The 14,812-nt window shown below is 36.5% G+C and overlaps 1 protein-coding gene across 1 annotated transcript in view; it reads right to left on the bottom strand.

Moving 5' to 3' along the window:
- The window catches only part of GRM5 (glutamate metabotropic receptor 5), a 231,737-nt gene that overhangs the window by 48,057 nt on the left and 168,868 nt on the right, over positions 1 to 14,812 (bottom strand). The window contains exon 4 of the mRNA XM_041414099.1: positions 8,118 to 8,353. Coding sequence (XP_041270033.1) covers positions 8,118 to 8,353 — 236 coding nt within the window. The remainder of the gene's footprint in view (positions 1 to 8,117; positions 8,354 to 14,812) is intronic.

The raw sequence follows: 14,812 nt of genomic DNA on the forward strand, positions 1-14,812 counted from the left end.
GAACAGGTGGTCCTGGCTACCAGTGAGACTAATAAAATAGTTTTAAGAATGATCCCCTCCTTCTAAATACGGAAAAACAAAAAAACCAAACCTACATCTTTGCAGCAAGATCTGAAATTGGGCTACTGTTTCTAGCACTGAGCATGAAATAAGAATTCTTCAATAGATTTCATTATTTTACAGATTTTTCATGCAAAATTCCATTCCTCTTTTTCTTCCAGATTTTTACCCTCAAGGAAAATGAAATACAATTTTTTTCTGCTTGCCAGCTTGTGATACTACAAAGCCTCATCAAGCAAGGATGTTAAAGAGTGCAAAATTACTATGGTTAATATGCTTTTTCTGCTTTCCACCTTTTCCAAAAATGACAATACTTTGCATTTTAAAGAATTAATAAAGGGTAAAAAGAAGAGTGAAAATACTTTACATTCCAGACAATCCCTCACCTCCTTTATTTCATTCCCAGAGGAGAAATATGAGAACAAAATATGACACACAATATGAAAGAAGATTTTTTTTCAAAGTGCAGAGCAATTTGTTTGCTTTGCAAGAGCTTAGCACTGAAATGAAGGGAAATTGTTAGTGTTTATTTATTATTGTTATTATTATTATTGTTACTATTATTTTAAAAAATCTCAGTGATCAAAGGGTTGCTTATTACCAAGTCATAAGAGACATTACAATGGAAGCCACAGGCATATCCTACAGCCTCCAATTATTTAATAATGCTTCTCCATCATTATACCAAAATTTAGTTTCTATACAATTTCCATAAATATGCCATTGAAATATTCAGTGATTCTTTGTGCTAAGTTTTGTTTTGAGGGACAAGAGGTTGACAGAAATTAATTCTAGTTTTGCTGGCAAATACATCCCACATTCACATTCTGCTCACTGTACTTGAAGTCCATCAATCAATGTGTTTTCCTATATTTTCTTTCCTTTGCCTTAGTGAATTTCTTAGAAAAAATTTGGATAACAGGCTAATCTTTCTAACAAAACCATGGTAGTGTCTGTCTTCTGCAGGATATAGTGTGTGGCTTCTCAGCTCTGTCAGCAGGTCCATGTTGTCCCTGTTGTGCTCCTTGGGAACACATGTAATTTTCCCTGGAGCTATATGCACTGGATGACATGCCACCAAGTCAGTCATCCCAGAAACATTCACTGAAGAAATGTGTGGTATCTTGTAAAACAGAGGAAAGGTTGTGCACAAGAACCATATTGTTCATACCGAGTTAAATTGTCCTTGTTTAAAGATATAGAAAAAAGACTGATGTTGGAACTTTTTCCAGAGTCTATTACCAGAGCTTTCTAGCAAAGCAATGTGAAATGATAAAGTAACTTTCAGTTCTGTATAATTTGTAAGGTTCTGGGTGTATTTTTCTACTAAAAAAATCAATTGCAGTAGTTTATTTATTTATTTGTTTTCCTATTTTAATTTATTACAGGCTCTTGGGCTGAAGAAAAGAGGTACTTTTTGCTCTATGGGAAATTTCATGCAGTTCAAATATCCTTTTTTTTTTTTTGCCAGGAAATGTAATTTTGATGCTGAGGCAGAACACATAATATAAAAATGAAACAATGTGAAGGTAAATTCAAATCTTAAAACAAAGCTTTTCAGCGTTACTGAGATAAGAAAACAAAAAATGACCCATTTTAATGCTGCGATGGAACACTTTTGAAATTTGACAAGGTAATACCTCCCAGTGTAATTCCCTCACCCAATGCTTTTGACCAGTTCTAACTCTCACTCTTCTTAACTGAAAGCCACTATCAGCACTGTTACATTTCACATGTTGAGTAGCACCTAAGTGTTGAGAATGACTGAGAGACCAAATTCAATGTATTGAAATCCAGAGATGACTTTGAAATGCCTTTTTCAAAGGACTTAGTTGACTTTGGTGTTTTACATCTATTTAAACCTGCAGAGCCTTGTCATTCTCAGAGTGGTCACAAATCTGATGGGAGCAGGACCTTCATCCCTGGGTGCCCACAGCACAGCGGCAGTCTGGCTTCTCTTGTCAAGTTCAGTATAATCAGCAAAAAAAAAGTATCAGCAACAGGTAGTCCTAGGAGAAGGCAAGTAAATAGATACCTATTTCTCTGTATAATTTTCTTAACAGCACTATTCTTTCTCTACAGATTTCAGTTTCTTGGTCACAAATTGTAACAAAGCTCAACAACTACAGGTGCAAAAGTACATTAAATGGTGGCATAAAACTCACTGTATTTGAAAACATGCTTATATGAAGTATTTTAATCTATATAGAAAGTTGAGCTACAGAGAGAAAAGAATGGCAGGAGCTATTCCAATTGAAACATCCAATATGAAATGTATATAATCTGAATAAGTTTAATTATAAGTTAATTTTTAAGGCTAGAGAGACGTGATCCAGATAGTTTTCAAGGCTCAGGAAGGCAGCTGGAAAAGCAATTGCAATATAAGGAAGTCATATTAGGTGTACCATCACATACATCCAATATATTGAAGGAAGAAATGAGGGAAAATAAAGGGAAGGAAAAACAAATGTAGTTTTGTAGTCAGATTTTGAAGGAGTTTGATGAATTCTGTAACAATGAGAAGATTCAAGCAATTAAAGTGTTTGAGTTACAGATGTGTTAAATTCAGGATCAATTCTTATCAAAAAGGCTTTCAAAAATATAAATCAGAGCATATGGCAGTTTCTAGTGTCACAGTGCTTCTTTCTCTGAATCAAAAATATAGTAACATGTCTGTGTGGGCTCCTGGCTCAGATTATATCAGGCTGCTAGAAAATTCAGATCTGGATTTATGCCTTACAGCCGATTTGCCTTTGGAATTTTCTGGATCTGACCCAGCATCACTGTAAAAGTAGCAATAACTGTATTTGAGTTCCAGGTCTGAAATGTGGGGCACAGAAATGAGGCCTGGACCATAATTTGGCTTGCCGGTGCCCAAGCATGAATATGAAACTGAATCACACAGAGGATTTGTTCAGGAGAATTAAAATGCTTTCTAATTCACTGTTTAAAAACCAGAAAATAATTTTAATTTTGTTCTGCTTTTATTTGCTGTCTAAAAATGAAAGTATAGGAATGTTAAGTCTGAGGAATAAGATGTTTAAATGGGACACATTCCTTGAAACATGGAAAATACCTTTCTATTCTGACAGCACTTATGTTTTGTTGGCTGAGTCCTGATTAAACCAATTTTGGCATCAGAGCCTACATTTAATCAACAGATTTGCATGTTGCAGTGCAAAAGACTAGGCAGTCATGTTCTATTCCTTCATTCTATCTAGAAACCCAAAAGAGACATTTGTTAAACCAAATTTCTGTTCATCTGAAACCATGGGCTTTCTGTGTGTCCTTTTGTACTCATTAAAAATAGCTGGAACTGGATGAGATTCAGCAAACAGGTAGGTATTTTTTGCACTTTCATTTTATGTGAAATTTGTACCTTTAGCAGAAAAACTTTTCTTGTATTTATCCCAAATTTCCCTAATCTTCCTTTCTGCAAATAAGCTCATTCATTCATAATCCTCTTCTAAATTGCTTGGAGATGCATTGGTCATCCTTCTTTTATGAGAATTTTTTACACCCTCAGAATAAGCACCTTTATCTCAGAGAAGACACATGGTTAAATAATGAATGAAATTTGGGATTTTTGCAGCCTTCTAAGATGCACTCAGAATGCTGCTGCAAATCTCCTTTCCCTGGAGCTGTAACCAGGACACCTGTACATCACTGTGTGTTCTTCTTCCCTATAAACCCTGTCACTGGGTCCTTGCTCCCAGCCATGGCAGACATAAGCTGCTTTGCTCACTTTCAGTGCCCTCCATGTCTTGTTTTTGGCTGACCTCTGTCTGTGACGATCCAGGCCCCAAAATTTCCCTTTGTTTTCACTTCACTTCTTTGAACTGCAGTATTTAACGTCAGGACCCTGCTGTAAGTACCTACACAAGTGACCCATCACCTCCCTCCAGATTCTTGTTCCCACTGCTATTTTTTTCTTAAGTCTGTAGCCTCTGCCAGTCAAAGTAAGATACTGCACTGCTTCAGCAGCATCAGCCTCTATTTATTTACTCTTTAATGTCTAAGACTTAGATCACAGATACTTGGGATGTGTATTCTGATATTGCTCTGTTTTTCAGTATCACCATTAATAATGCTGTTCCATCCATGCCTCCAGCTTTTGCACAGCATGGGAAAAATAATATCACTTAACAGTGCAGGCAAAATAAATAATTTAACAGACTGGTAAATGTAATAAATATGCTTCTGCTCCTGGTGGCTTTGAGGACTTTTCTTTTTCCACTAATATCCATTGAGCCAGAGCTTTACCACATGATTAACTTATGTTGGGTTTTGCTTCTGCTTGGTGTAAAGATGCATTTTTTAAAACATCCTCACCAGGATGAAAATGTAGTAAGAATTAGAGATCTGGTGGGAACTCTTTCTGAAAGAAAACAGTCGCATAAACATCTCATCTTCAAAGGTCTAAAGGCAATCAATACCAAGGGATTAGATTAGCCTTTTGAGACATGAAGCTGGTCACTGAGTGGAGTTACTCATCTGGATCAACTTGCACACCTATTTATGAACTTCTTTGAATTATAGTCTTAGATATTAAGAAAACCTCTGACTACTGCTAGAGGTGAAACCAACCCCAAATCTTGTAAAATCCCTGGTGTTTGGAGGCCATTAAATGTCTCCTTTTACACATGCACTTTAAATTCTTTGTTCTGACTCTTGTTCTTCAGAGGTGGCTTGTAGCAGCTCTCCTGTGCCATGGAACTGATTACACCAAAAATAAAGTTAGATAACTCTGTGAACTTCTCACTTTCTGTAGTGCTCCAGCTGGGCAGAAAATCAATGTTCTTAGCAGAGACAGCAGTGGCACCCATTTGGATTAAGCAACTATGTTCTAATCTGCAAATGAAAAATGAGCTGGGTGCTGAAATTTTCATCTCAGTATGAACTAAGTCTATGTGAAGGAATGGAAACTTTTTAGTCCTTAATAGAAATTAATGGAGAAAAAAACTTTATTATTTTTTGGATTTTCTTTGTTTGGCTGATTTAGTAATTTGATTATACATATCATACTGAACCACATATTCATTAATAATAATATCTGTTCTGAAACTGTCTATGAATAGTTTATGTTAAAAAGTGAGAAAAATACTTGCAAGTCACTGGAGATGATTAGAATGGTTTATGGCTTCATGTATTTTCTGTCACAGGGATAAATGTAGCCTAATATTCTACTAGGCAGGATTCATCAAAGCAAATGAAGAAATTTGAACAGCTAAATTCATAGCCGGTGAATAGGTGAAGTCAGTCATTACTTAGACTTCAGCCATATCTTCCTGTGTTTATTTTCTTGTTGAATAAACTTGACCATACTATTAACCATTCTTTATGTTATCGTGACAACACAACTGGATTACAGAGAACAATTAATTTTATTTCCCACTAATATAATGCTGCCTTTTATATAGACACATTCATTTAATAATGACCTTGTCTATTAACATCAGCTCTCTGTTTATCATTTCATCTTTATTCCAAGAAATAAAGAATTGCTTGACTTTTGATGTAAAAAAATAGGTTTTGATTTCTCTCCAGCATTTCTCAATAAACTTAATCTCATTAATTGTAATCCTAAAAAACACCTTTAACTTAATTTTTTAGTGTGTTTGGGGTTTTTAATATTTTTTTTAATGCAGCTTCTGGAGAACACCATGTATTTAATGAAATAAAATAAAGGACATAGTCCTGTGTTCTTGCCAGGTGAAATCAGAACCAAACTAATTTCTCATCATGCAGAAACTCTTAGGACAGCCTGTGAAACATTTATGACCACTGAGGGCAAGATTCATCTTTACCATTGTGAAGTCTGAACTGAGGGAATTTAGGACTCACAACTTTGACTGTTCAAAATAAATAAATAGTAATATAGGAATTGAAAAGATGTAATTTTCAAATTCTTATGGGTGATAGGAAACCAGGCAGAAACAACAACTACCATGCCAGTTTCAAATATTCATGGTAATTTTGATCTTAAAGTCACAGCATCAAACGTCTCCCTCTTTCATTCTCAGTGAATACATTTATATCTTTCTTGCTGGTTAATCCACAGGAAATTCTACAACTACAATTAACATTTTTGGCCTACAGCAGCAAGAGAGAATTAAAGCTTTTATAATCTGGTTTTAATTATTTTACTGTACGCATCATGGTCCAGCCCTGAATACTACAATAAAACTGAAGAAGAGGAAATTAGAGCTATCTATTTGGAAAAAAGCCTTCTTCTCTAGTCATGATTTGTAAATCAGAAGATTTGGATTTTTGCACCTTTTTCTGTGTCTTTGAAATTCCTATGTTTTAGGAACCTATTTGAGTAGTGGTTCTGTGTGGGAAAGCTTCCAGACATGAATACTGTTCACACCAAGCAAATCAAGCTTAATGATTGTCTAATATTCATGTCTGGTGAATTAGTGTATAAAATAACATCTCCCTGTACATCCATGATAATTTTTCTGTGGTGGTGAATTTTATTTTAGGTGCTATAAAAGACTCTTTAGGCACTTACATTTCATAGTTCCCAATCTTTCACATAAAACATAAATTAGATTCTCACATTGTTGGTAAAAGGCAAGTTAAAAAAGAAACCAACAAAAGTCAAATTGAAATGTTTTTTACATGGCACACTGATGGAAACCAGGTCTTTATTAGCCTGCATTCAGCTATGCCTACTGTATTGACATCTCAGGTCTACATTATCATGGGGAAATCAATGAAGTTTGCTGCTCAATATGCAGTAGCTGTCAATAGTGCAAATAAAACCTGTCTCAAACTGTGTTGGAAGGGTGACAGAACAAAAATAATGGGGAAAAGTGAGTAGAGTGTGGAAGGTGTATGCTGAGATTTTGGGATTCCTAGATTCAATTTATTTCTCACTCACAAACTTCCTGTGAGACCTTGTCCAAATCAAAAGAAAGACTTTAAGATCATTAAGTGGGATTTAGGTAGGGGTTTGTGTTGTGTAAATCCAAGACTCTGATCCTTTAAGATATTTCTTGATCTCACGGGTGTGTGGAAGAGACTCACATTTTTAGGAGGGAAGAACCCTTGGGGTTTAGAGCTGTGGTTGGACTAATGCCCAGCACAGCCCCACATTATCCCCAACACTGCCAGAATATTCATACAATGGTATTAGTTATATCTCAAGGGTCAGAAATAGTGAAAAATTTGCCCAGAGAGTTACAGAGAAGGAGAAGGGGCTTGTGAAACAGTCCTCCTAGCCTCAGAGGAAGGACTCTGAACCCGAAGAAAGGACCCTTTCCAGGTAGTTTGAGGTCTTCTCGCTGAGGCACTGAGTCGTTGGTTCCTGCTCTGTCTCTTGCCATTTGACTGGTGCCACAGGTCCTCATACCCTTTGGAATGCAAGACATGGATACCAGTTCACAGCCTAGACAACATTAAATCTGCTTGGCATCTCATGAAATAAAGAGCAACTAACAGAAGTAATAAATTTAAAAAAAACTTTCAAAACTCCAGATTTTGTAGGTACCACATCTATCAGTAGCACAGAAATGACAAAATGTGTGAGTTTTTGCTAAAATTAGTACAATGGAATGAAAATAATTAGCTCAAAATGGCGTCTCCAGAAATGACCCATGGCTGAAAGAAAACCTAATGACATCTTTCAAAACACCTGGTGTTTTATATGAAGTTCATAAATACTCATCACTGCCATAAAGGCTTCAGGTAACTTTTAGTATATTATCTCTCTCTTTGGTCTTTGTGTGCCAAAGCAATATGATTAGCTTTTTTTCTGAAAAGGTAAATTTAATTTTGTGTTGCAACATTTTTGAAAGTGTTTACATGCCTATGGAGGTGGAGTAGCATCAAGTTTTTCAAATACAGAGATCAGCTAGGTACTGAAGCTCTATCTGTTTCTTTAGAAATCTGAACACTAAAAATTGTGCTTTTTTATAACTTTGAGAACCACAAGCATTGCAATTACAGCTTCTTTTCCTTCCAATCCGACTCACTACTTCACCGATCATTCTGCATCAGACCAGACCTTCACTCACATTGTTTCACTCAGCAGAAATAATAAATTCACTTACTTGTGCAGGTCTTGTTGTATTTAGGGTTCTCTTGGGGAAACCCCTTCAAGCGGCACTGGAACCTGTGCTGCCAAAACTCCTGAAACCATGGATTCCGATGGTTGGTTTCTGGCCGGAGCTCTAGGTAGTAGTCATCAAACCACTTCACGTCTGGGGACTGCAGCTTGATTGTTATTCCACCAACAGCTTCGTTCTGGTACCCTTCTGTCACATCATACCTGTCAGCCCAGCCGTCACTACAGGGATAAAGGAAAGGGACACAACATTCACCTTTCAAAGGAATAAGAAAAGAGCTTCCTTAACATTGAGAATCAGAACCTAAGAACACACACACTGGCAGTTGTGGTTCCGAGTGGACTCTTGTAAAGCACTTGTAATTCTTCTAGAAGAAGAATTCAGTCTTTTGCTTACATTGGCTTGACATCAGCACCTTCTACTTAAATTATCTATTCCACATCCTCCACATAGGGTAATTGAAACAATGTTAAAAATCACAGATCCTGAAATCTGCTGTGTATAAGTGCATCTCTGCATCAATTAACCTCATTGAGGGGAGAAAACCTTGGGTTCAGCGTTTCCCTGGCACTGGGTTGATACCACTCTCACCTGCAAGGATGTGACTTTGAGGACAGGACCTCTCACTGTGTTGCAGACCATGTCCCTACCTCTTGATGGAGCACAGCACAAGGAGCCAGAAGCAAGTCTCGAATGGGCTGGCACTGCTCAAGCAGGAAGACCAGCACAGAGACAACATGGCATTGCATCTGAAGCAATTAATCCTCTCTGCAGACATGGCTAATGAAGCTGGGCAGAGAATTATGCAGATCCAGGTGTTGCTCCTATTTCTTTGTTGCTTGTGTCTGGAGCTTTATGGAGTTGTGTGATACTGCACTGCACACAGAATTTTAATCCCCTGCTGTTAACCTTTTCAGATCACAACACTCAAACCACAAGTAGACAGAAGCAACTGAAAACTCCACTCAAACAAAATATCACAAATGTTCAGGGTAATTTCCCTCTCCCCATTTTCACGATGGATTTTCCTGGAAGTACTGCCATTTATGAAGTTTTACTCAATCCTAAAAATGTACATATCTCATTAGAACATTTCAGATTACTTCTCTTTTATTAGGAACATGATATTTCAGTTTTTTAAAACTCTGAGTCTTGGAAAAAATTCCCAGTTTAACATTTTTCCCTCCTCTAAAAAGTAACTGATGTTGACTATAGAGAGTACCTTTAAATCCTAAAAGTTGAGTAATTGAAGGATGAAAAATAAGCTCAACTTGTCTTATTTTAAATCTTCACAATTTTTTTAAAGCTAGCCCTTCTGTAAGTTAGTCATGCTTTAAGTGATGTAGGTAACCTTATGTGTGTGGATCTATTGCTCTCTTTTGATCATTCACTGCCTGTCCTAAACTTTTCTTGCGTTTTGCAGAGCAGGCAGAAATCCTGCTGCAGACACCTGGTCCCCACTGCATTCCTTATGCTGCACATTCAGCTGTCCTCACAGAACAAACGCACCCTCAGAGAGTGACTCCTGCATAAGTCACTATTTCAGCAGAGCTTGGACTCTTGACTATGTCTTGCTAGCACAGCTGCAATGTCAGTAAATAGCAGCTTCACCAAGGGGGGAAAACATATCCCATGTCTGGAATCAAAATGAAAGAACCATTAAACATGCTTCAGATTTCAAACTGGTTTGTTCAGCACAGAAAAGTAAAATATGCATTCACAAAAGGAGAAAGATGAGCATTGCTGTTCAGTTTAAGTATAACACTTGGAAAATTTACCTTCTAGCTTAGGGATTAACATAGGTGTTAATGTTCCCAACTGCACTCAAGAGGCTCAGGAAGACAAACAGCCCCCACTTCCACCAGGAATGTTTACTGGACAGAGTTAAAACCCATTGTGGGTTGTTTTGTGATAAAAGCCACAGAAGGTGTTTTAAATTTATGACTGATTTAACCTTTCCTTTAAAAGATTCATCTTGTTCTTTGGCAAGTTTTTAGAGCAGTTTTATCCACCCTCATAAAACCTGACATGTTTTTGAATGCAGGAAGTAATAGGCTTTGTAATGTGGGATTTTTTTTTAAACTAGGTAGAATTTGAAAGAATTAAAGCCATGCTGTCAGTATCCCAGCTTTATGAGTTGTCTCATAAAAAAAAAAAAACAAAAAAACCCACAAACCAGAAACAAACTAGAAAAAAGCCTGTTTTCTTGTAATTAATGTCTTTATCATTTTCAAAGGAGTAGATTTGTAGATCTACTCCAGCAGGGTGCTATAAAATTTACAGAATTACTTTATGATTAGCTATCCCTCTAAGAAGATTTGCAACAGAGATAACATTTTACAGCTTTAAATTACTAAAAAATTATGGAAATGACAACTTTTTAATGACAATTACATAACCCTCCTTCTCAAATTTTCTGCAGGTGATCTTAATTCAACAGAGCTGCTTCTCATTCAAATAAGTATTTCAGCTTATCTTCTTGCGCAGAAGGTGTTTAGGATTATATAAAACCTACTCAAAGTGCGTATTGTACAGACAATAATGTAGAGATAACAAAGGCTCAGATGGACAATGTGGAAAAACAAATGTTAAACTACTATCCCAAAATTGGTGAAAGTGGAGCGTTCTAGAGGATAGAATGACTATTTAAAAATCTACTTGTTAGTTTCAGAGGTGAAGGGTGAACCAAAAAGAGAGACAATCTAGAAAACAGGCTTGATTGAATTAGCTGAAGATTTATATAGCCTAAAGAACCAAGAACAATAATAGGGAAGACATGTGCTATTTGTCTTCAGGTACATCAAAAACATCGTCTAAAAGATCACAAATTGTTTCTCATATTGAGGTAAGCATTCAGAACTTAAATTGAAGAGAGAATGACTCAGACACCAGGAAAGTTTCCTCACAGCAAAGAGAATGAGGAACTAGAATAGCTTGAAGTGAAGACTCTTAGGGGTGTCAGAGAGCAAGACAGAGAAGCATCCATCTGATATAAATGCCTTGGTGAAGGGATGGCAGTAGGCTATCTGACTTCTTGACATCCACTATGCATTAGTAGTTGTTGAGATTTGACATATGTCTGGGAATGATGATTCCATAAAACACGGCAGGTTAGACAAAAAATTCAAAGAAAGTTAAAACAATAACTCTCCTTCACAGATCCCCCAGCTTCTTGTAATGTTTTGCCTTAGTTATTTTTTCATTATTGTATTTTTTAAGTTGCTATGGGAAGCAACAACGAAGAGAAATTTATTTAGGAAAAGTGATGTGTTAAGCTATACACACAACTAATTCCAATGATGCAGTCAGGGTAGGCAGGAGTGTACACTGGGTCAAAATTACTTTACATGAAAATGAAACTGTTTTATCTCTCTTTTGTTGGGTGAAAGTAAGGTTTTTACATCTAATCCCCAAATAACACTATCTCAGTATAATTAAGATAATCCTTTGAGGTTTTAAAGCAGAAAAGAAATTCTACATTCCCTAATTTAGACATTTTGTCAGTCTGAAGTAAACACAGGTCTGGCACTTTAAGGCCACTTTCTCAGTTTTGAATATCCGTAGCACCAGTTCTATAATATTGACCATATATGTAAGACTTTTGACTTCTATAGTCCAAATGACCTTTGTCATAGGAAATGAAACTCCGAAGCCAATGAGTCAACAATAAGAGATCATATTTGAACAACTACAAAATGATTTGCACAAACTGACATGCCTACACAGTAAATAGACACAGATTTAATTTTTAAATATTACAAGTCTTTCAAATCTTTTTTACTTGTTGAAGACATTTCTTAAATCTCAGTTATAGAGTTTGTAATATTGATTTAGTGAAAGTTTTCAGATTCTTGAGAAGCCTTTCAAGGAAGTAGGGAAATTCTGCCACTTTTTAGGGACAGCTGGACTAAAAAAGTTTCAAATTGGAAAATCATATGCTGATAAAGAGATTAAATAAGTATTATAATTGACTATTTTTCCATTCAGTAACACAATATCCTTCAAGGACAACTTCAGATTTAAATACTCCTGAACAATGCCAATACCTGTTGTGGTTTTGTTTCATTCCATGCAGTATCCTGACAGACCTGGGAATTTGCTGTTGTGAGAATCAAATTATAGAAAACAATACACAACCTGTGATTTGAAGATCATTAACTATAGACTGCTTAATAATTTAGCAAGAGCTAAATTGGATAATACAGGAGGCGCAAAAAAAGAGGTACACTGTGCAAATTGACAGTCCCTGAAACTACTGCAACCCTTTTCAGTCACCATTTTGTGAATACTTGACAATCAACACATTTTAGTTTTGTTGTACTAATAAATTAAGCAACAGTGAGTTGCAAATATGATTTTTTTGACTATTGGAGATATTTTTGTTAGCTGCTCACTTTAAAAAAAAAAAGATTTTCATTGATAAGCTATCAAGCTATCAGGTATATACTATCCAGATCTATCAGGTATTATTAGGAATCTATCATTTAATAAAGATTTTTTGGGAGTTAACTAACTAACTAATTAACTAACTAACTAACTAGGATGGTGGAGTTGTCTGCTCTAGGCTGCTGCCAGTCCTGGGTGGGAGAAGGGTGCAGGGAGAGGTCTAATGCTAAGCCAGCTACAACTGCAATCTGGTGGACGTCCAGGACAGCAGATGGAGGTGATGTTCCTGCAGAAGCTCCTCCCCATGTTACCTTGTGACCTGTCTTTTAACATTCCAGTTCTTTAGAGCATAGAAAGCTGCAGAGATGTCTCATGGTTGGTCCATTAAGTGATTCACTAGACTGAAAGAATGTTTTCAGTTCTTGGCTCTGGACAACTTATGATCAGTAAAATGTTGTGAGTTAATACCAGTGAGCTGGCAAACGTAGCTTCAGGATTCCTATGGAAACCACCTGGAAAATTCAGCACACATTCTAAACCTCTATTTCTAATATTAGACAAAAAACTAAGAAACACAGGTGTACAACAAAAATAGACTCCCTTTTGCAAACTGTTCCATTTATTTTCTATGTTGAAAATGCATTTATTTTCTATGTTGAAAATGTCTTGGAACCAGTTGAGCTGATTTCTTTTTCTCTGAAGTCCCTTTCAAGCTATAGCTAACATTATTACAGTTAATGAGTGCATTCATTAGGCTGTAGACCGGTCTCTTTTTTGTTATGCAAAAATCGGTTTGTAGGCAGGCCACATAATAATGATGGAAACTGCTGTTCTGCTCACATCTATAATCACTCTCCTGCCAAAAATCTGACCGATAGCACTTGAAAATATATTTCTCCACCTGTGTAGGAGTTTTTGTTTCAGTGGCTTTAAAATTAATTTCACTGTATTTCTCTGCTCTTCCAAGGTTTTTTTTCCATATATTTTAAAAGCTCTAAAAGTATTGAATAGTCCTCACATTCTTCTCAAAGCACTACGAGTCTTGCAAAGGTAAATTTGTTTGGTTAGTACTGAGTGGAGGGTGGCATTGCTTTTGCTGAGCAGCTGTAAACTGATGCATTTAGATGAGCTTGTTTTATAACTGTGCATGCAATGAATTCTTGTTTTGCTGCCTGGCTTTTTTTAGATTGCAGTTCCTCATTTTTTTTCCTTCCTTTTCATGCATATTATAAAGATAAATAAATTTAAGGGTAGTTCAAAGAAAATAAATTACTTGATTATTTTTAGGTAGTTTGGCTCATAGTTTTCTACAATATGATAGCTAGAAGTAGATATGCAGTGAATTTGGCCATACCTTACACAGGGGATTACTGGTACTAATTACTTGCTGAGTATCCAAACTTCCCCAAGCTGAGAAAGGTTGTGATGGCAACTTGAGGGATGGTAGCCTATAGCAACAGCTAATTTACATGAAAACAGAGAGTTTTGCAGCTGTGTTCATCTGTAGTTCAGAGCTGCAAAGTAATTCATCCTGACTGTATTCTGGTGTGAAAAAAAAAAAAAAAATACACTTTCCAATGTGTGATTCCTATTTCTTTACACTTGCCAGGTGTAACAGCTGACCATTTTAACTGAAGTTATATCTATACATATAATTCATATGAGGAGCCACCTAAATTGAGGGGAAATTTGCCTGAAACTCCTGAAAACACCAAGAGCACTCAAATTGTGCAGTATGCTCTCTTGATTCTCAAATAATCCTTTCATGAGGAGACGGAAAATATTTGACATATTTCCAAGAAGAAAGGCATTTTGGGTGGCTAGACAATTTGGTTTTCTTGGGATTAAATGCAAAGTTATGCTACAATGGAAGTCCCTTACTTTTTTGCTATGTTCACTCTAGATCAATTATTTAGAAAGGTTTTGAGGTTTGTCCAGACTAAATAAACCCAATTTTATCCAACTTTCCTCTGACGACCTGATTTCTAAATTTGCTCTCATTCAGGGTGTCATTTTTCCTGAAGTGATCAGCTGGTCCTTGTCTCTACAGGCTCAGTGCTACCTTGGGATGCTCTGATAATGTTGACAGTGCCATGGATGAGACTTGGGTGCTGCTGTCAGTGAGAACCAAAATGAGAGCTCTGTGGGCTGAAGATGGGAGGGAAGGGGTGGAATGGGCTCTTGTGATCTGTATAGACACAGGGATGTCCTATACCAAGCTAATGCTTGTTCACATTCTGAGCAGGCAGTTCCCACAATGTGTCCAGTCTCCTGGCTATAGTTACCAGGAGAAA

The sequence above is a fragment of the Onychostruthus taczanowskii genome, unplaced genomic scaffold (assembly GCF_017590055.1).
Source record: "Onychostruthus taczanowskii isolate IOZ18803 unplaced genomic scaffold, ASM1759005v1 scaffold44, whole genome shotgun sequence".
Classification (NCBI taxonomy): Eukaryota; Metazoa; Chordata; class Aves; order Passeriformes; family Passeridae; genus Onychostruthus; species Onychostruthus taczanowskii.